The following is a 22,785-nucleotide window of genomic DNA, read 5'->3' as shown; positions in this document are numbered from 1 at the left end:
CCAGCTATCAAAGAAAACCACTATACCCATTGGCGAAGTCTCAGGGCTTAAAGACCCAATGGACGAACGGGCCGAAAATTCGTGTAGTAGAATATTCCAGGCCGCAGGATATCAGGGCAGAGCTGAATTTGCAGGTTCAGCGGTTCTCAGAGCTCAGAGCGTTTGGCTACAAGCCCTGGAAGATTCCATTATGGGAAATCTTATACAGATCCTTCCCATCTCTTGTTCCTACTGAAAGATGAGTTTTCTTTGTTTATCAGCGAGGATTATGGGTTTGTCGTCAGTAGCCAGAAGAGCTCTTTGGCTACGAACATGGACAGCTGACTCTGCGTCTAAGGCATCCTTATGTGAATTACCCTTTGAAAGGAACAAAAAATTTTTTGGGGCATTCCTTTGGAAGACATTGTTAGACAGATGTCTGATATGAAGAAAGCCCTGCCTCTGGATTCAAGAACCCAGGGATATTAAAGTTTTCAGTACAAGGGTCAGAGGTCCTTTCGTTACCAGGGCGGTTTTGCAGGTTTCAAAAGCATGATGGCCTATGGCCATACCAGCCTGAAAATCCCTGATCTCGTCAGATCTCAGAAGCCATCCAAACTCGGGCCTGATTAGTACTTGTATGGGAGACCAACTATGTACCTCAAATAAACAGCCAGTGGTCTTGACAGGAATCCAACAGGCATGACAAAAGAGGAAGTTTTGACACCATAAGAATGGGAGGACGCCTTCGGTTCTTCACCCAAGACTGGGAAAGAGTGCTTCATAGGTGGATTACAAGAACCATTTCAGAAGGTTACAGAATAAAGTTTCATCGAAACCACGTCCATCCTTCCTACTGTCAAGCTATCCATCAAGAGTAAACAAATTCTCATCTTCTTTAAGAAATGTGGTAGAGAGGTACCCAAACGTTGGGTATTTCAGGGAGTTTACTCACGCCTTTTTTTTCTGGTTCAAGAACCAGATGGAAACTAGTAAACACCTGCTTACCATGACAGAAGTTCCGTATGGAACGTATTTTATCTTTTGACACACATTTTACAAAGGTAGATTACATGGTAGAGTTGGTTTAAATATGCTTATCTCCATGTACCGGTTTCAGAATCTTCCCGGAAGTTTCTCAGGTTTGCGGTTCTAGCAACACTGGCTTGTTGGTCTAGTGGTATGATTCTCGCTTCAGGTGCGAGAGGTCCCGGGTTCAAATCCGGAAGTGCCCAAGCATTCTTGTTTCAAGAAAGCGAAGGATTCTCCATTTTACATTTAAACTCTTCCCTTTGGCCTGTCCTCAGCTCTTCGAGCTTTTACGGAAATCCTGGCATCCGTAGCAGTGGTTTTACGTCTGAAAGGTATCTCGATTGTTCCATACCTGGACGTTTGGTTCCTGAAGGCCCAATAAAGACAACTGCTAAATCTTCATCTCACGATTACAATGAAGGTTTTAAGAGATCACGGTTGGATCCTGAACCTGGAAAAATCCAAGCTGACTGCGTCACGAAGTCTAGAGTTCTTGGGTCTTAGAGGAAATTCACAGTCCCTCTCTATTTTTCTACCATTAGTGAAACAAATGAGGATTTAAAAGCCGTATCAAAGCTGCATAAAATCCTAAGTTCAATCAGAGATGCTATGAGGTTCTAGGCCTCCTCGCTTCTGCAATCCCAGCAGTGGCCGGGGCAAAGGCAGAAGCAAATCCATTGCAATGGGACATCCTTTCCCAATGGACACGAAAACAGGAAGATCTATACTCTCCCTTCCACCTATCCAAAGGGGTGAAAGGACTCCTGAACTGGTGGAAACACAGAAGCAAAATCTCAAAGGGCCTATCGTTTGCTCAGAAACAATGGTTTATGATATCCACATATGCCTCCCAGATGGGTTGGGGCGCCCATCTAGCTTCTCAGTTCCGTCAGGGTCTTGGAACAGAGTGGAGTCAGGCGCTTCCTGAAGTTTCAGGGATTATTGCGGTTTGGAAGGCACTGGTTTCCTTCCGTTCAGCCATCACAAATCAGGCAATGAGGATTCAGTCGGACGACGCCACTACAGTGTTTTTTTTTTTTTTTTTTTTTTCGCCAGGGTGGCACGAAGGTAAAAGCTCTTCAAGAGCTCTGCTACCTCATATGTCTTGGGCTCAAGCGAATCTTCTCGCTATATCAGCTACCCATGTCAGAGGGTCTCTAAAGTTAGTTCAGACGGCCTCAGCCGTAGACTTTGGTCTCAGGCAGACTGGGCACTGTCAAGCTAAATTTTTTTTTGGCGCTGGGTTCACGCTTCGGCAGGCCGGAGATAGACCTGTTTGCCACAAGGAGATACAGGAAAGTTCAATGTTTTGCTTCTCTCCATTCAGGAGAGTACCCAGTTGTCCTAGACGGTCTATCGATACCTTGGACCTTCGACAGGGCTTATGTTTTCCCTCCTGTCGCTCTTATACCACGGATTGTTCATAAGTAAGATGAAGAAGGCAAGTAATTGGCAGTCCTGCCCTTCTGGCCGAACAGGAGTTGGTTTTCGGAAGTGGAAAACTTGACAATCTCACGTTGGCATCTCCAGTCTCTTCTCAAGTATTGGAGAATGTGACTCTCCCCTTGGAAACTCTGGATATTTTTCACCTGACGGCATGGTTGCTGCAAGGGTGATCCTTCAAGGCCATGCTCTCTCTGACCTTTATGTGATGTGTTGCTGTCTTCTGTCCGCTGGTCCACTTCGTAAATCTATTTCAGAGTTTGGATGAAGTTCAGAACCTGGTGTTCACTTCGAGGTTGGATCCGGCCAAAGCCTCTATCCCGGAAAGTCTTTCTTTTTTGCAAGATGGGTTTGAAGCCGGCCTGGCAGTTTTTACGCTCAAAGGCCAGATTTCAGCTCTAAATCACTTCCTGGTTCGTGGCTTTGCCTCAAACCTGCTTTTTCTAAGATTTCTTAAGTCCATAAAGCTTAAGAGGCCTCCTAAGTAGTACCTTTCCCTACTTGGGATCTGTCTGGTGCTTCGAGCCCTTTGTGAACCACCATTTGAACATTTACTGGAGGTTCCTATCAAGTTTCTTACCTTCAAGACGGTTTTCCGGGTGCCTATCGCCTCTGCTAGTTGAGTAGGTGTGATCCGAGCTCTCTCTTTCTCTCCGGAATTCACCTTTTTCATCGTGACTAGGTGGTCCTGCACACCAAGCCTTCTTTTTTGCCTAAGGTTTTTTCTGGTGCTGCAATTACCAACCTATTGTTCTACCGGGGTTTTATCATTTCCTACGTCGGATCTGGAAAGAATGTGACATCTCCTAGATGTTAGAAGATCCCTGAAAATCTGTCTTCAGATGACTCAGGGATTAGATCCTTAGATCTATGTGTATTCTTTCATGGCGCTAACAGGGGTTGTGCTGTCTCAGGACCCTCTTTGGCCTGATGGCTAACGTATACAATCAGGTTGGCTTATCATTCCAAAGGGATTCCCCTTAGTTTCCCTTTAAAGGCTCGTACCTCTAGAGCTATGACGACCTCCTGGGCTGAAAGAGCAGCCGCCTCACCTGAAGACATCTGCAAAGCTGCTGCTTGGTCTTCCTTACATGCTTTTATCAAGCATTGTAGGCTGGACGTATTCTCATCATCTGAAGCTGCTTTGGGCGTAAGATGCTACAAGCTGTGGCCTGCTGAGTTCCCACCCTTTGTTGTTTGCAGGGGTCTTGCTATATCCCACTTGTAAGTACTGCCACTATACGAAGGGAAAAACAGTAATTTTACTTACCGTAAATTCCTTTTTTCTTAGTATAGTGGCAGTACTGGCTTTCCCTCCGCTTTCAAATAGATTCAATTCTATGCATCATTCGGTCTCCGTTTTGGTTCTTTTGTATTACTGGTGAGTGTCTCTGAGTTACAGCTTATATGGAGGCAGCAGGCGGAGCACAGCATTTAAATTCTAAAGAAGGGGGAGCTTCTTGTCCAGAATCCTAAGGAACATCCCACTTGTAAGTACTGCCACTATACTAAGGAAAAAGGAATTTACGGTAAGTAAAATTACTGCTTTTTTTGCACTTGTAATTTTTTAAATATAAAAAAAAAAAAGATTTTACAACTGTCTGCATTAATTAACTGTCTTTTTTCTAACTTTTAATCCGTCTCTAACAGTACTTTTTAAACTACCGGTAAATAATTTTAAGAGCTCATGTATTATTTTTAAACTGACAATTACGGCATTTGCATTGATAAGTAAATTAAGCACACAAATTTGCGATGTACTTGGAGCAAAAGAAAATGCTTTTTTTTATGAAACAATAATGGTGAAGGGCATTGTGCGAACCCTTTCTAATGCAAATCCAATTAAGTATATATTATTCAAATAATGATTTCCTTCTCCTTAAACTTTATTTTGTCATTATTATTTAAGAAACCTAAAGGTATATTTCACTATATGCTCACTTTGAAAATGACGATCTGTACAGAAAAAGAAAAATAACAAAGGATTAAAACTGATATGGCCAAAATTATACAGCCCCTTATGAACCCTGTCCTGCATCCCCTCTACTTACCCAGAAGATGAATGAGGACATAGTGATGCTGACAGCCCGCCTCCCTAGAGGGCACAATTCAAACTGTCCTCTCCTTAATACAAGTGAGTTCGCTTGAGTAGCTACACTGCATTACACGCCAAATGGCGAACCTTTAGCTTCAAGTCAGCAGAGGGACCTCTGCACGCCATAGGTCCGCCATCACTGCTTTAGACTTTGTTTCTGTATATTTTGCAGTTATTTGGCTTGCACAATGTTCTTTTATATAAAATACGTATGCACATGTGGAAGAGTATGCAACCTTCCCCTCCTTTTGCTGTATTTTCCTATCCTTTTTGGGGTTTGTGAGGTAGCCCCATCCTTTAGGTATGCTGCCTTTTCCTTATAATTTGGTTTGGTTGAATAGTGTTGATTATTTGTTTTTCTTTTTCCTTGTTGAGGCTAATGCTTTGTCAGCCCAAAGAGCAGAAGTATAGCATAAAACATCCAAAATGGTAAAATTGGGTTAAAGGAACACTATAGGGTAAGGAACACAATCATGTATTCCTGACCCTAATTCCCCACCATTTAGGTGGCTTCCCCCCCCCCCCCCCCTTAACTCCCTCAGAATGGGTTAAAACTCACCCTATTTTCAGCTGTCCATGGGTCTGCCCACACTGGCCCCGCCCCCCCCCTTAGTGACATGCATTAAATCAATGCATCTCTATAAAGAAAATTCAGCGTCCCCATGCAGAGCGTGGAGACACTAAACGGCAGAGCTGGCTATTGTGCAGCACTGAGTCAGGAAGCACCTCCAGGGCCTTTTGAGGAATGGCCACTTGGAGGTGTCACTAAGGGCAATGTAAACACTGTCTCTTCTCTGAAAAGGCAGTGTTTGCATTAAAATGCCTGAAGGCAATGAATATACTCACCAGAACAACTACATTAAGCTGTAGTTTTTCTGGTGACTATAGTGTCCCTTTAACATTTAATTTAAGGATTCCAGACACTAGCACCACTTCAATGTGATGAAGCATTTACAGTGCCTACTGTGTCGCTTTAAGGAGTTAAAAGAACATTCCAATGCCCAAAGCACTTCAGCTAGCTGAAGGGGCTAATTACACGTCTCAGTTGGCTTTTTTAATTTATATTTAAGCAAAGTGCCAGTTTCAAGCACAATCCTCACTTTTATAAATCCCCTTTACATTAGAGTTTTTATGTTTATGCAGAGTCTACTTTTTCAGATCAATATTCCTGTCTCTTCATTTGCAATGCTTGTTATTGCAATTTGTGGTGAGTATACACAGTGGGAGATGTGGGTGAATGATTATTTTTTTAATTTTTTTTTTATAACTATAGCTCAGTTTTGTCTAATCTGTAAGCTTGTCGAGTTTATCTTCATTTGGACACAACAGCACTTTGTACTTTTCTGCCAGTGCAACATATTCCCAAATTATTAACATTAAAGAGAAAGACACTAACTTAAATTGTACTCTGAGAACCAGTACAACTATGCATTTGATTGATTTGGGTTCATTACTATTCTGTATTTTATTTTTTTCACATGGTCAAATCTTTATAATTTTTGCACAAAAAAAAAAAACTGTTTTGCAGAATGCTGCACCATAACCTGCCTCCTTAGCCACACACCCTCATTCCAGAAAAGACGTCCTTATCAAATACATGCACACAGACTCTGCCCCAACAGCACAGAATGAGCAGCTTTTAATTCATATCCTTGCTGCACTCAGTCAGAGAAACCATAAACGGGTAGTGAATAACTTACTATATGCCTCCCTGGGTGTCCTCTCCTTCTAATGCAGGTTGTTTTGTTGTTCAGGTCATTCAGTAAGGTCAGTGTCAGTGGCTGAGCTGCGTACATTCGTTTGATAAGGAAGTATTTTCCTGGAGTGAGAGGGGTGTGGCTAAGGAGGAAGGCTTATAATGCAGCATTCTGCAAAACGTTTATTTATTTATTATTTTTGTAGTGCATGCATCAGATAATATGGGCATTTATCAGCATGAGGCATTGAAGTCACAGTTATAATAAGAAACATCAAAGTGAAACCGATTCTCTGAACTAAATTTCTTTTGTATCAAGAAAGCTTTGTCCTTAGCAGCTCAGAGAGGGGATCTAGCAGTAATATATCATTGTGTATCGTATAATTGTGTGGATTAGTGGCACTCCCAGGGGCTTAGGGTTGGAAGTTGAATATGCAAGAGGTATTTTATTTGGGTTTTTTTAAACTGCAAAATCTATAACGATTTTTGCATACATAAAATACAGTATATTAATGAGGCCAAAACCTAACTAAAGTTGTACTGTTGAATTGAGTGTCCCTTTAAGACCCTATCACAAGGTTATGTATAGTGTTCATAGTATTGCACAAATTGCCCTGTAAACAGATATACAAAGCTGCTAGAGTATTTTCATAAGGAAACCTATCAGTGTTACAAAATGGGAGACGTTTCATATTATTATTATTATTATTATTATTAGTGCTTAATAATTGTAGAAATTGGGTAATTTGAGATTAAGAAGGCCCTGGTCAAACAAACCTGCAGTCTGTGAGGTTTTGGGCCAGATGCGGACATTACTGCTGCTCTACTCCAGTGAATGACAAGTTAGACCTACAAGTCATTCAATAAACTTTGAATTGTTGCAATGAAGCATGTTTTCTGACCTAAAATTCTAAATGTCCTCTCCCTCCTTAACTCTTAATAATTCCCACTGAAGTGAATGATCTCTTGCCTAATGTACCATTGTAAAAAAAATTTGGAAACACAAGCACACTTATCATGAAAAATATTCTCCACTCTTATCTTTAATATCTTTAAAGTGCTAAACTTACCTTTCCCCAATTGCTTCCTCTTCTCTTCCACTGTTAGAATCTGTTTCTTCTTTTCTTCCTATCTGATCTAGTTTTCTTTAAAACATTAGACAAACTAGGGATTATTTTGATGTATGTATTTTTCCTGTGCTTGACCTTCTTTGACCAAAGGAGGAGCTTAAGTCCCCTTCATTTTCTGTGGTCAAAGAAATGTTCCCACAATACTCACTCTTCCTCCGAGATCTCGCCTAATTTTGTCCTAACAGAATGAATACAGTTTGTCCATTTGTGTTAGGACTACATTCTGTGCTTTTTGAATGAATGAAATTCTGATCGAATCAGTACCGCGGCTGTATATTGCAGCCACTTAGTAGATGGCTCCCTAATACCCACTGTAAGTAAGTAAAGAACTACTGCCCTCCCCTCTTCTGGCCCCCCACCCATGAGTGGCAGGTGTGTGCCCTAAGTGACAATAGGGGGGAGGATCTATTGTCCTCTTAACCTGGCCCGCACCCATGAGCTGCGGGTGGGGGCTCTTAGTGACAATGGAGGGGACCTATTGTCGTCCCCGCCCTGAGTGGCTGGTGGGGGCCCTAAGTGACAATGGGGGGGAGGACCCTTTTGTCCCACCTCAGCTCCCAAACATGGGCAACGGGTGGGGGCCAAATGTAAAAATAGCCCCCCCAGGTGACATGGGGTCCCTTAGTCACCACCCCAATACAATAAAACCCTATCTGCCCCTCTTGAACTAATATCGTTTAGAAAAAAATGTAACTTAAAAAAAAATTAAAAAAAATCCATATGGTAGTTTTCGTTTGACACAGCACTGACCACCCCCCTGGGTTGTTAACTTCAAAAGAAAAGCTTAACTCAAGTGCTCTCTCTGGGTGGCCGCTATTTGTATAACCGAAAACACGTTCTCTAGGAAATGGTGGGCATTTTGTCTCCCAAACTTGGTCGGCAAGTGTACGGAACTCTAGTTCGGGCACTCGACCTTGCGAACCCCTGGTAAATCGTAGCATTGCCTGCTCCGTTTCCAGACAAACCACAAGAGAGCTTTTCGGGGAAAAGACACTCCCAAACAGAGAGAACATTCGCTCCCTACGAGCCGGGGGGAAGCTTTTCGCGTAGGAACTCCCGAAAGTCGACCGACTGCTAACTCCTCAGTCAAAACGTTACCCCGGTGGCGATTTGGCTATACTACATAGATCTGAGCGATATTTGGACAACTTTGGTGCCCAGATCCGGGCTATCCGGGGATCTAATACTTATTGTATGTATTTTGGGGTGTTTTTGTGTTGTACCTCGAGTGCCTGGGAGATAATTTGTTTAAGTGACAAACTCGCTTATCTCCCAGACCCATAGACGCCTGGGCGGGCATACCTATGCTTTTGCTGGAGACTCCATGCTTGGGGTCTGTGTATCTAAACAGGCAACTTGGCCTTAATAAACCAGTTCATTTTGTACCCTTCATCAAGTCTCAACTGATGTTTGGGTATGCGGGAGTTGTAATCACTGCTTCACTATGGGATTGGGGAGAATCTGCAGCAGAGGTACCACTCTGGGTACAGGCGCCCCATTACAGGTATTTTTCTGCATTACTCCGAATGTGAATGCCATTAAAAAGCCACACAAAGAGGAAATGCCTATAGTGGTAGTCTGATTAACTGTCTCTAAAGGCACACTGACTGACCAATATGAACATTGTTGTTTCACACAAATGTCAATGCTTCCATTCGTCACAGTGGAGGGACATAAAACCGTATATAAAAACAATATTCCTCCTTTGTGCATTGCATACATAATGAGGATGCCCTGTGCATTTCATAATCACAATAATGCAGATTTATTAATCCATTTACTATTTTTAGTTGTCGAACATGATGATGGTGAAGATGCAGAGGAGTCTCCTGAACCCCAAGCACCTGGAAAAATTGGGGCTAAAAAACAGAAGAAACTGGAAGAAAAACAAGCACGAAAAGCGCAGAGGGAGGTAGGAATCACTCTTGCTACTTTTGCAGCTAATCTCATTAGATTGTCATATTTAGGACACTCCCAAGAAAGCTTACCTTGAGACTGCATAGGTTGCATACACCCGGGGACAGTGCCATTCATTTTACTATTTTTGTGGCACTCCGCTTTTTTTTTTTTGCTTTTTTTTTTTATTGTTTAAAAGCTCTACAATGTGGGTTTCATAACTTTCAGATCAACAGTTAGCATGTCCATGGAGATAATCAACTCCAAATCAGCAGTGCATGTACCTGTTCAGCGGGAGATACAAGTACCAACTACTGTAGATATCTCTTAAACCCACATTGTAGAGCTTTTAAACAATAAAAAAAAAAGCGGAGTGGCACAAAAATAGTAAAATGAATGGCACTGTCTCCTGGTGTATGCAACCCATGCAGTCTCAAGGTAACTTTCTTGGCAGTGTCCTTATAAGAAGCTATCCATCTCCTGTTTAACCCCTTAACAACGAGTGACGGACGAGGTCCGTCACTCAGGGGAAAGCAGTAATGACGAGTGACGGACGAGGTCCGTCACTCAGGGGAAAGCAGTAATGACGAGTGACGGACCTTGTCCGTCACGCGTTAAAATTAACCCCTGATCGCCGCAGTACCGGCGATCGCGGGGTTAACGCTGTTGCTAGGTGCCTCGGAGTCAGGGGCAGACCAGCAGCAGCAAATCCCGATATCCCAGCCCAGGTGATCGCTGTGACAGCCAGTCACTGTGGTCACAATGCTGCTGGGATATCTGATCCGCCTCCCTCCACCTCGTGTGGGTTAGTGAAGTGGAGAGAGACGGATCGGTGCTACATTGTGTCCCAGAAGAATAGCTACGTTTTAAAAAAAAAAAAAAAGTCCCTAATCCCTTTCCCCTTTATTAAAAAAAAAATTACAAAAAATAACCCTTTCCCTGCTGCTCGATCACTGATTTATTGCAAGTCAAAATTTCGTGAATAACTCTCAATGTCTGAAGAGGTCTAGACACGGTGCGCCAGATCCTCCGCAAAGGGTTCTGTCAGAAGAAAAAACACTTCCTCTCAGGATGCCATTACTGTATCAGAAGGAGAGAGAAAGATAAGGTGAAGAGAGTTTTCCTATGTGCGCCTGTGTTTTATATTCTTTTTTAATTGTTATTGTTATTAAACGATAACCTTTTTTTTTTTCCTCTTTGGATATCCATAATGTAATTTGGGAAAAAAAGTGAGCTTGGTTTCCTCTTTAGTCCCATCCATATGAAAGACAATACTAAAATGGGGAAACTAAAAGCACCAAGTGCTTAGAAATTCCCTTTACGTAGCAACTGACTGCTTCACAAGTTATAGCAACAGATCTGATAAAACATTTTGCCACCTCAATAAACTGTTGGGTTTTGTCACCGACTTAACTTTACAAACTGTATGCATGCTTTACGTGTGTTACTCTGTTGCTTGGCAACCTGTAAGATTTTTTTTTTTTTATATATCTCTTTTGACAAAGTGAAAGATTTTGCAGTTTTTCTGTAACCGTATCTTATGGACTGGATCATATTGCAAAACTTAAACTGACCCTAATTGGAAAGTAAAGGTTATCCGAAGTACTGATTTTAGCGAGATCTGTGACCTCAAAGGCATGTGCCTAACTTAATTGTTCGTTACAAGTTTTGGGTTGTGCATTTTCATTTCCCCTTCCCCTTGTACCTTTGTTTTGTGGTTTATCACTTTTATATTATTAGCAGCATATTGCCATGAAACTACCAAGGCATGGCATACAATTTAAATCTGGAAACCCCCACTATACCATGCCATTATGCCTGTGTGCACATGCTCGGCATCATGGGAGAAGAGCTTCAAGGGTTACTCCAACCTCATTGAGCAAGCAATCAGTGTTTCTGTTTGAAACGCTGCCTATACAGTGAGATCTGCTATTTTGTGCTGGGATCTAGTTGTGTGCCTGCATGTCTACAGGAAAAGTTACCCTCTTCCTAATGTGAGTCCTTTGATTTCCTCCTGGCCTCCCCTATATTCTTTCAATTATTTTTTGGTCCTCATCCCATATCCATAAACATTAGTCCCCTCCTTTATTCCTCATGTGATCTCGCTCAGGCAATCTCACCCGCCTACTCACTTTCTCTATCAATCTTCCTTTTTTTTTTTTTTATCCCTTTGCACTTACATCACCCCCTTGCCCACCCCTCCACGGCTTAAAGCAAGCCCAATCTATGCATGCGCATTAAGCCTGTGAGGTCAAGGTTTCAACTTTATTTACTAGGGTTTTTAATAAACATAAGGGGACCATGTGACAAGTGCCTAATAGGCTATTATAAAGTAAAAGGCAAACTAGTGAAAAAGAGTTGGAGTACCTCTTAAAGCATAGGTCTCTTTGTTGGATTTAGTTAACAGTGTGTAATGGTAAACAAATGAAATGCCAACCCACGATCTTAATCTTTGTAAAAATAAGAATACAAGGATCTGATGCACTCAAAATTATCTCTAAGTTTATCTTAACTATGTAAGAAATGCATACATTTAGTTTGTGGGATTATCGACCTGGATGGACAAGGTCTCTCTTGTTCTTCTTGTGGGCATTTTAGCATCCGCACTGTGAATATCTTATTTTACAAAAAGCAAGAAAATTATCTTTCATGTTCAAGATATTTTGCCAGTTCATATTCACTGCTATGGAATGATAACCTTTCACATAATATTATGCTTTTAATTGGGGATGCACCCAAATTTCGGCAGCCGGAATTTTCGGCCGAAAATGGGAAAAGAGCACTATGGGACGGGGGAGAAAAGAGCACTATGGAACAGGGGAGGGGGGAGAAAATAGCACAATGGAACAGGGGAGGGGGGAGAAAATAGCACAATGGAACAGGGGAGGGGGGAGAAAAGAGCACAATGGGACAGGGGAGGGGGGAGGAAAGAACACTAAGTGACAGGGGAGGGGGGAGGAAAGAACACTATGTGACAGGGGAGGAAAGAACACTGTGACAGGGGAGGAGGGAGGAAAGAACACTGTGACAGGGGGGAGGGAGGAAAGAGCACAATGGGACAGGGGAGGAGGGAGGAAAGAGCACAATGGGACAGGGGAGGAGGGAGGAAAGAGCACAATGGGACAGGGGAGGAGGGAGGAAAGAGCACAATGGAACAGGGGAGGAGGGAGGAAAGAACACTATGGGACAGGGGAGGAGGGAGGAAAGAACACTATGGGACAGGGGAGGAGGGAGGAAAGAACACTATGGGACAGGGGAGGAGGGAGGAAAGAACACTATGGGACAGGGGAGGAGGGAGGAAAGAACACTATGGGACAGGGGAGGAGGGAGGAAAGAACACTATGGGACAGGGGAGGAGGGAGGAAAGAACACTATGGGACAGGGGAGGAGGGAGGAAAGAACACTATGGGACAGGGGAGGAGGGAGGAAAGAGCACTATGGGACAGGGGAGGAGGGAGGAAAGAGCACTATGGGGCAGGGGAGGAGGGAGGAAAGAGCACTATGGGACAGGGGAGGAGGGAGGAAAGAGCACAATGGGACAGGGGAGGAGGGAGGAAAGAGCACAATGGGACAGGGGAGGAGGGAGGAAAGAGCACAATGGGACAGGGGAGGAGGGAGGAAAGAACACTATGGGACAGGGGAGGAGGGAGGAAAGAACACTATGGGACAGGGGAGGAGGGAGGAAAGAGCACTATGGGACAGGGGAGGAGGGAGGAAAGAGCACTATGGGACAGGGGAGGAGGGAGGAAAGAGCACAATGGGACAGGGGAGGAGGGAGGAAAGAACACTATGGGACAGGGGAGGAGGGAGGAAAGAACACTATGGGACAGGGAAGGAGGGAGGAAAGAACACTATGGGACAGGGGAGGAGGGAGGAAAGAACACTATGGGACAGGGGAGGAGGGAGGAAAGAGCACAATGGGACAGGGGAGGAGGGAGGAAAGAACACTATGGAACAGGGGAGGAGGGAGGAAAGAACACTAAAAAAGAGGGGGGGGGAGAGGAACATTAAGGGTCAGAGGGGGCACCACTGAAAGAGAATGGAGAAGGGAAGTTTTTGATATTAGATTAATTTTATAAAAAGTCCAATATTAATAAAATTATAGGAAAATAATTTTTTTAAATCATTTGGGGGAAAAAGTCATTTTTGGTTTCGCTTTTCGGGCAAGGGCATCCTAAATTTTCGGTTTCGGCCCAGAATTTTCATTTCGGTGCATCCCTACTTTTAATTATAATTGTCACGTTCTCTTTGGTATTCCAAGGAACTGGAATAATTTGAAGAATTGAATGGTTCGTGTTCCAACAAATCCTTTCAATGCTTATTTATTCTTCATTAATTGTTTCTATTTTTCTTTTGACAGGCAGATGAAGCAGAGCGAGAAGAGCGTAAAAAGATGGAATTAAAGAGAGACGAAGAGAGACGCAAAGATGATGAGCGGGTCAGGCTTGAGGAGGAAAAAAAGGTATTTTCAGCTCTCTTTGTTATTAGCTTTTTAAAATGTAGCTGTTAAAGGGATGACCTGTTCACCACTCACTCTGTTTTGGTGGTGAGTCACATGATGTCCATGCTTGTAACGCTTTTGGTGAATGGGCTTAGTATGCAGATAGAGAGAGCAAGGCACGGTCTCTGAAACTTAGAATGTATCAAGGCAGACATAAGTATTTACATCTTTGAGCATGAAGATGTTCCTTGAAGATGCCCACCAAACATGTTTTCTTACGAAATCTAGTGTTTTAGAATGACCACACTGGGCTGCTGTGGGAGAAATGTGACATAACTGTAAGACCTCATTTCTTATTGCTTGGGTAACATGTATCTTTCTGAGATGTGTATTAAACCCATCTGGTGATAGAAGCATAGTTGGGTCTTTGGCCTAATTTCACAGTCTTTTCCTTTCAGTCTTAATATTTTAAGATTAAAACTGGTGTACTCTTTTATTTCCCACTCTTAAGCCTGCTCCTCTTAGATATACAACTAATAGCACTTTATTAAAACATGTGATTTAGAAGCAGGTTTCACATAATCTCCTGTCCTGTTATAGGTTCCTTACGATACATTAATGTTTTGGGAAAATACTAATCTAGTTAGACTGGTGTTGCTGTGGGTAAATACTTATACAGATTTATACAGCTTTGCAATGATTATCTCCCAACAGGAGTACCCAGCAGGTTGTGTGTGTGCATCCAAAATAAGACTGTTGAGAAATTAAAACTTTGTAAGCTTGTTTGAACACGACCCTCTCCACGGTCCACCCCTTCTTTCATATCATCTTAATTTGTTTGTTGTTTTCTTATTGTTATTGTATATCCCCATTGTGCAGCTCAATAAGATATGATGGCTCAATATAAATAGTAATAATAAAAGATTGCCTCTTTTTCTGTTATTATTCTGGTTGTGCCATTGCGATCTTGCATTTGGCAGCATTCTTAAATGTTACAGTGAGGGGTAGCAAATGTCCCATTAATGTATATTACCCAGTGATATACTGTTGTCCTATTTTCAGTTTTGTTTGCGATAAGGGGAATGGGCCTTTTCCGTCCCCCACTGATTATTCCAGTTTTGTTTTTTTTGTAGTGTTAACCCATTGAGTGTGAAATGTCTGCATGTTTCCTGTGGTCATGCTTAGAGCTGCAGACTGTCATTGACACCCTCCTCCTACACGCTCCCATTGAAGCAGTCTGTAAACAGAGTAAAGGTTACAGGAGCAGGGGTGAGTCACTGGTAATCAGACAGTGGGGGCTCTTTCTGCAGTGTGTAGGTTGCAGTACCAAGGGATGTAGAAAACTATGTTTTCTTGAAACTGAGCACTTGACAGGCTGTGTATATCTTGGCAAACAATGGGTTAACCAAAACCAAGAATTAGATGTAGTAGTTAGTTTAGCCATGGTTGGTAAATATGAAATATGGGAAGTGTAGTCTCACATCATCCGAGGAGGATATTTCAACACATTTTCTGGTTTGCAAAAATGGTCCAAGATTCATATTTTTATTTATTTATTTTTATTTAAATTTTTTTTTTTGGTGTGTGTGTGTGTGTTTAACACCATCTAGATTTCTCTAATTTTACATGATTTTTCAGACATTCAAGTTACTCCATGCACCATGACCAACTCGCGCTTGCAGGACTTCTCGCGGGCGGCTCCCTTCCTATGGAATAGCCTGCCTACCGCCATCAGACTCTCCCCTAGTCTTGCATCTTTTAAGAAGTGCCTTAAAACCCATCTCTTTAGGAAAGCTTATGGCCTCCAAGACTAACCAATACCTCACATACCTGTCTCTTGCCCTCTCCTAAAGGGCAGTCCACCTTATTTGATTGCAAATTCCTGTCCTAATGTGTTTTACACCCCACCTCCTATAGAATGTAAGCTCGATCGAGCAGGGTCCTGTTCAACCTATTGTTTCCTGTAAGTTTATTTGTAATTGTCCTATTTATAGTTAAATCCCCCCTCTCATAATATTGTAAAGCGCTACGGAATCTATTGGCGCTATATAAATTGCAATAATAATAATAATGACCAGTTCAGGTATTTAAAGTGGTCATGGGGCCAGGAGTCTAGACGTGCAGCATTTCAGTTTGAAACACTGCATATACTGAGATTAACCCTTTTGCTGCCGGATGTGTAAATCCACCAGCGTCATTGGGGCGGTAGTGGCCAGCCCAGGACCAAAGTTTTGATTTGGCTAATGTCAATTCTGTGCACATTTTCATGCGCATTGTGTCATTCATTGATTGAAGGCAGTCAGCGGATGAAGAGGAACTTCTGAATCCGGCATGTACCTAGGTGAGAGGGCAAACAATTACTAATCTGTATGCCCCATTTCCTCAGTTCCGTCAGAGTCCAGTGCATTGGTGTCTGCATTGGTAGAGCAAAAATCTCCAGCACCATCAGTAATACATTCTAGAACATGCATTGTCATGATAGAGTGAGAATTATGAGAACATATTGAAACATAAGGCTTATTATTATAACTTAATATTTTGTGGATGTTCTTTCTGACCCTACCTCACTCTCGATAGCACAGCACTTAATATCCAATAATCAAAGGTGTTCAGGTCACAGAATCCAAGACAAGATAATATATATGGAGGGTTGTATAAATAAATAAAATGGTGGCACAGCAGTACAATTAGTTTTTTGCAAGCCAACAGTCTGACAGTGTAACCACCTACGTTTGTCCGTCTCAGTATAAATCATAGGTTAAAATCCTGATCTTACTAGTAAATGAACCGTCTGCTGTTTTGCCTGCTCATTGTTTTTTTTTGTGCTGAAGGATTTATACCTGAGTGATGCTATTTTAAAGAGTATTAAAAATGGTGTTCATTGTGTTTTTTAAAGGAACACACCAAGCACCATAACCACCACCGCTTGTTTTATTGGCCATAGTTCCAAGAGTGCCTGGCTTTCCCCCTTGCCTCATAGTAAAGAGTAAACCTGTTGCTGAACTAATTTATTTTATACGAGGGATCCGTCAGACGCCGCTCCCTGTCTATTAGCATTGCATTGCAAGTCTTGGCTCATTGGCTGAGCGACATCAACTGTTGCCCTCTATATATAAAATATACTTTTTTTTTTCTTTTCACATCACTGGCAGTTTTGTGACATACTGTAGTTTTGGTCTGTGAGTGTTATTACAATATGTGTTCTATATGACTGTTTTGGCTCATTTTGCAGTCTTTATTTTGTCTGTTTTGTTAGGTTTTGTGCTGAGGACACAGTATAGAGTTTGCAGTTATTTTATTTATATAATCCCCACATTCTTGCACTTGCCATTCTCCTCGTATTTGCAAAGGTGTACATCCAGCCATGTAAACACAATCTCCCCTGAAAGAGCGCACTCAGTAGACTTCTTTGTAGTGTAACAAAAATGTGCTGTATTTTACAACAAATGGACCACTCTAGGCACCCAGACCACTTCAGCTTAATGAAGTGGTCTGGGTGCCAGGTCCAGCTAGGGTTAACCCATTTTTTTATAAACATAGCAGTTTCAAAGAAACTGCTATGTTTATTAATGGGTTAAGCCTTCCCCCTAATCCTCTAATGGCAGTCTCATTGACAGCCGCTAGAGGCGCTTGCGTGATTCTCACTGTGAAAATCACAGTGAGAGCATGCAAGCGTCCATAGGAAAGCATTATGAATGCTTTCCTATGCGACCGGCTGAATGCGCGCGCAGCTCTTGCCGCGCGTGCGCATTCAGCTGACGGGGCGGAACGGAGGAGGATCGGAGGCAGAGATCTCCCCGCCCAGCGCTGGAGCCGGGCGGGAGGGGGTCCCTGAGGGTGGGGGCACCCTCAGGGAACTCTAGTGCCAGGAAAACGAGTATGTTTTCCTGGCACTAGAGTGGTCCTTTAACGTTCCAGGCCTTATGCAGACTGAAACACTGATGTAAAAAAAATAATAATAATTAAATAGACTTTATTGCAACTAACTTGAATGTCCTTTTTAATAAATCTATCAATTTTAGACTACTGTATTACAGTGTTTTCCATACTTTATCGTAACATTGTTTTCATGAGTTGTACTTTTATCTTAATAAAAAAAAAAAAAAAAGCCACAGTCTACCCTCCTACTCATAAACATGACCTATATGTATGGCAAATGCATCTGTGAATGTTTTCATATTACTGAGTTTTGTTATGGGCTGAATAACCCCGCCTGATATGGCTGCACTCCTACTTTTGATATGATTGTCTGGAGTTCTCATAATTGGAAAGAGGCCTGGAACACTTTCATTTTTATTTATTTATTTATTTATTTTTAGTTATCCTTACCTTAAAAAACAAAACAAAACAAAAAAACACTAGACATACCAAAACTGTATAATATCAACGTTTGGTGTATTTATGAGTGAAGTAATTATTGCTCTATTTAAAAAGTGCTTTATTTTATTTTATATTTTTAACTAAAATCTAAACTTGAGACTATAATAAGTCACACGCAGACGCATTAGGATGTGGAACATGCATCGCCCGTGCCAAGCAGCCATTTATATTTTTCCCTTTACTCTTGCTGTGGGCATGCGGCAGGGCAGCTACTTGGGTATCTGGGGTGCCGGGGCAGGGGGCATATGGTCTGCACATTAATCGCTCCCTCACAGGCCAGGTGCTCACTAATGAGTCAGAGTGCAGCCACAGATATTCCCAATCTGCATTCTGACTAGCTAAGCACTGGGAACAGAAGGAGCGTTTATGCTGGAGATGCAGACTACACACTCACCGACTGGCCCACCAGGCCAAAGACTCCCACTAGGCCACCCGGGATCATTGCTTCCCTCCCTGCAAAAAACTAAAAAGAATACCATCACACAAAGCACACAACCCATCATACACCACACACACTACACAGAGCAGCACTCATCACACACATACATTACACACAGCCAGCACACACACTACGCATAGCAGCACTCATCACACACATGCATTTCACACAGCCAGCACACACACTACACAGAGTAGAACTCATTACACACAGCCAGCACACACACACTACACAGAACAACACTCATCACACACATGCATTACACACAGCCAGCACACACACTGCACAGAACAGCAATCATCGCACACATGCATTACACACAGCCAGCACACACGAGAGGGGAAGACGGTGCTACACTGTGCCTAGAGCTCTCGAAAGGGGCCCCAATCTTTCTAGTTTAAATTATTTTGTGTATCCCAAGAATATTCATATGATAGACAAGTAGATTGGACTATTGATTTTTTTTTTTTTACTAAGATATACTTCTTGCACAATTGTGTCTGCCCCTTTCAAGACAGTTTAATACATTTAATGTGAGCGGATGCACCTATGGCATGCGATCCTCACTCATCATTTGGAGGTATGTAGATAAGCAGCATCCATCTTTTTAGAATTTACCTTTATGTTAATTGCCAACATTTCGATAAATTAAAGGAAATAGTACATTTGCTAGAATTGTGTTTTACACAAGATATACAGTATTATTAAAAATTAAGGTAACATTTATTGCATTAGATATTTTAATTTTAATTTTTTGTGTAGATATTTAATAAAGCAGTGCAGCATGGTTTCTGATTTAGCCTTTATATTGCTATAAATTGATTTAGTCTGCCATTAAAGAACAGGTCTGCAAGAGATGTTTTTTTTTTTTTTTACAAGAAACACTCCAGGATTATAAATAAATGCACTGGGGTATTAGAGAGTCGCTGGGGCCCCCTCCCTTTCAAGCTGTAAAATAAACTGTGCAAAGTGTTGAATCCGTGGTGAGACAGTTCTTCAGGGGAAGCTGTCCTTTATTCACAGAGGGATCGTTGATCTAACCAAGAGAATGCTTCTGGAGTACAAAGCGTCTATCGAAAGAGCATCCACCCGGCTGTCCCACAGCTGGAGGCTGCAAGTTAACACCTCTATAAACATGCTGATTTGTTTGGAAAGAGGGGATACTCTGTTTTGTAATGCTCTTTTATTTATTTATTTGCAATCCTGGATAATCTATTTAATTGATAGAACACATCGCACCTTCTTTACTCGTGTCTTGTCAAAAGGACCCTGTGTTTGTCTGTTTCTAGCATTATTTAAAAATTCATAAAAGATAAAAAGAAAATCAAAAGTAAACCTTTGCATTTCTTTCTGCTTAGAAAGAAACTAAAATGAGCCAAAAATTGGGAGGCAGGCAACATTTTATTAACTATTTGAGTAAAATAATTACTGAATGCACTCAAATTTGATAAACAGCACTTAAATGGAAACTCCAAGCACCATGACGACTATGATTATTGTAGTTGGTATGGTACTTGGAAGTTGTCCGTTATTATTATTTATAAAGCTCCAATAAATTTCGTAGCACGGTACTATTAAAACATCAAGGAACACTTAATGTTAAGCATATAAATATGTATACTTTATGCTAAAGTGTTATACTAACTATTTAAATTATTGTACGCACACCACATTCATTTGAAGGACCACTATAGGCACCCAGACCACTTCAGCTCAATGAAGTGGTCTGGGTGCCAGGTCCATCTAGGGTTAACCCTGCAGCTGTAAACATAACAGTTTCATAGAAACTGCTATGTTTACATTAGGATTAATCCAGCCTCTAGCGGCTCTCTCATTGACAGCCACTAGAGGTGCCACTGAAAATCACAGTGAGAGGACGCTTTCCTGTGGACTTATTGAATGTGCACGTGACTCTTGCCGCTCATGCGCATTCGGCGCTAACGTCGGAGGAGGGAGGAGATTTCCCCAGCGTCGAGGGAGCCCGCGCTGGAGAAAAGTGACTAACCCCCTTCAGCCCAGCGGGAGTGGGACCCTGAGGGTGGGGGGGGGGGGGACTTAAAGACCCTATAGTGCCAGGAAAACAAGTTTGGTTTCCTGGCACTATAGTGGTCCTTTAAGAAAAAAATGTTACTCCCCCAATGATCAAAGCAAGTACTATGCTTTCCTATAGAAAAGCATTGGAAGGGGCTAGTGCACCTGCGTAGCAATCACTGTGCTTTGCCAATAGCCATGTTCACATAGCAGTGCATTAATTCTATACATGTCTTTGATGGAGCATGCAATGTCTTCATGCAGAGCTTGGAGTTGCTGTATGTTGGTCCTGCAATCTTTTGCCGGGCCACATGCAGGAAGTCCGTCCAGTAGATGTCTGAGTGACAGCAATTAGATGTGGCATTAGGCAGCAATGGAAACACTGTATTTTCTCAGACAAGGCAGACTTTACACTGCTGTACCTGCAGGGATAATCTCTTTTCCCAGAATCATTACATTAAGTTGTAGTGTCCCTTAATGTATCACCATTTTTACAATCTTCCTCCTTTTACTCTCCAGCGCACAGGCTCCACTCCCTTTTTCCTGTGATGTCATATGGGAAAGTGTAACTTGGCCAATTATTTGGATGGTGGAACGCACACAACCTGCTTATGAAGTTCAAGCCAGTTTTCTTTACTTTCAGGAGTTGTGCTGTGAATGCACACATCCTGCCCAGCCCTCCGTGAAACATCAATAGGGGTGTAAGTTAGCACTAGCTGGGGGTAACGTATGACATTGCTTGATTCTTCTCAAATTGTTTGCTAAAATACTGCACTTTTTGATCTAATGCTGGGAGCTATGTCGTGGCCATGCTAGTTTTCTACCGTCCAAGGAGATTGTCAAAATCTTCTGTTTTAATATATTTGAAGATAAATTAAGCATCTGTGCGGAGTAGCTTAGCTGTTCATTTTGGCACGGCACTCATTTGGGGAATTCCCTTTCACCCGTGGAGTTTTTCTGGTGAGGAAATGGTTTACCAACTGACACTTTATCACCGAGAGAGAACTTCCTTTTCTATTGCAAAGCAGTGCGTTTTTTTTATTATAGCATAAGCGCTAGTGGTCTGACTTAATCTGTGTGGCTGTCTCTTCCTGTGCTCATAGGCAGGATTAGAACTCATATTTTTCCCACTGCTATATTTTGTTCTGTGTAGTATTATTATTATTACTGGCATTTATAAATCGCTAACAAATTACACAGTGCTGTACAATTGATGAAGACTTATACAATATACACAGACCGTTACAAACGGTAAAGATGGCCCTGTTTGGGAGCTGAGATCTAGCTATTAAAGTTTTTTTTTTTTTTTTAGAAAGTACTAATGAGCTTACAATCTAAAGGTAACAATGTAGTTAAGACAAGAAGTAATGGGAAGTGTGAAGTCAATGGCTATAATATGTGTAATTTCAAGCAGTTGGATGCAGGGGATAATATAAGAAAATGGTTAAAATATTTACTGCTAGGATGGGGAAGGAATTAAGAATGTTTGTGTTTGGGGAGGGGGGGGAGGGGCGTGGTTGCATGCAATTAAAAGGTTTGCCAACCAATTTGTGTCGCCCAAATTATTAACTGTATGTACATTGAATATTGGTGAATTGCATTCACAGATAAATAACAATGAAAACTGCATGTATAGAAAATTACAGTGGTAAACTACAGTTAAGGATAGTTCCATTGTTATAGTAAAATAAAAAACATGTCTGCAGCATACGGCTATATAACCCACCCTCTTAGCTACACCCCTTCTTTTCACAAAGCAACATCCTAATTTGATGCACTCTGAGTACGTACTCCGCTCAGCCAATGAGATCGTTGTTAAAGCTGAGCTGCTTACATCACTCCACAGTCAATCACTGTTTTTTTAAGGTTTGCCCTCTTTCCTCTTACCATGATTTTTTATTTTTTTTTATTTTTATTGGGATGTTACTTTAGCTGTCATACACAGTGCAAAAGTAACACCGAAGCCTGGCACCTGCCTGGTGGTATGAGGCAAGAAGAAACTATATGGCTTTAAAACGTGCCCTTGAGCAAAATGACACCATTTGCTTTAAACGTAATGTCGGCATTATTGTTTAAAATTCTTACTAACTCAGAGCTGGCTAATGTCAGTTCTGTGCAAAATTGGCAGACGGCCATTGCTGACACTGCAGGACTTGGCTCAGACAGAGGGAATATAGCTTTCATATAAAATGTACTCTCATTGTAAGCTTTCAGCTGTCTGAA

At 41.9% G+C, this 22,785-nt stretch overlaps 1 protein-coding gene across 1 annotated transcript in view; it reads left to right on the top strand.

Moving 5' to 3' along the window:
* The window catches only part of DDRGK1 (DDRGK domain containing 1), a 67,906-nt gene that overhangs the window by 18,121 nt on the left and 27,000 nt on the right, over positions 1–22,785 (top strand). The window contains exons 3-4 of the mRNA XM_063459802.1: positions 9,166–9,287; positions 13,632–13,733. Coding sequence (XP_063315872.1) covers positions 9,166–9,287; positions 13,632–13,733 — 224 coding nt within the window. The remainder of the gene's footprint in view (positions 1–9,165; positions 9,288–13,631; positions 13,734–22,785) is intronic.

This window comes from Pelobates fuscus, chromosome 6 (genome assembly GCF_036172605.1).
Source record: "Pelobates fuscus isolate aPelFus1 chromosome 6, aPelFus1.pri, whole genome shotgun sequence".
NCBI lineage: Eukaryota > Metazoa > Chordata > Amphibia > Anura > Pelobatidae > Pelobates > Pelobates fuscus.
The sequence above is the reverse complement of the archived record's forward strand: the minus strand, read 5'-3'. Positions and strand labels throughout refer to the sequence as shown.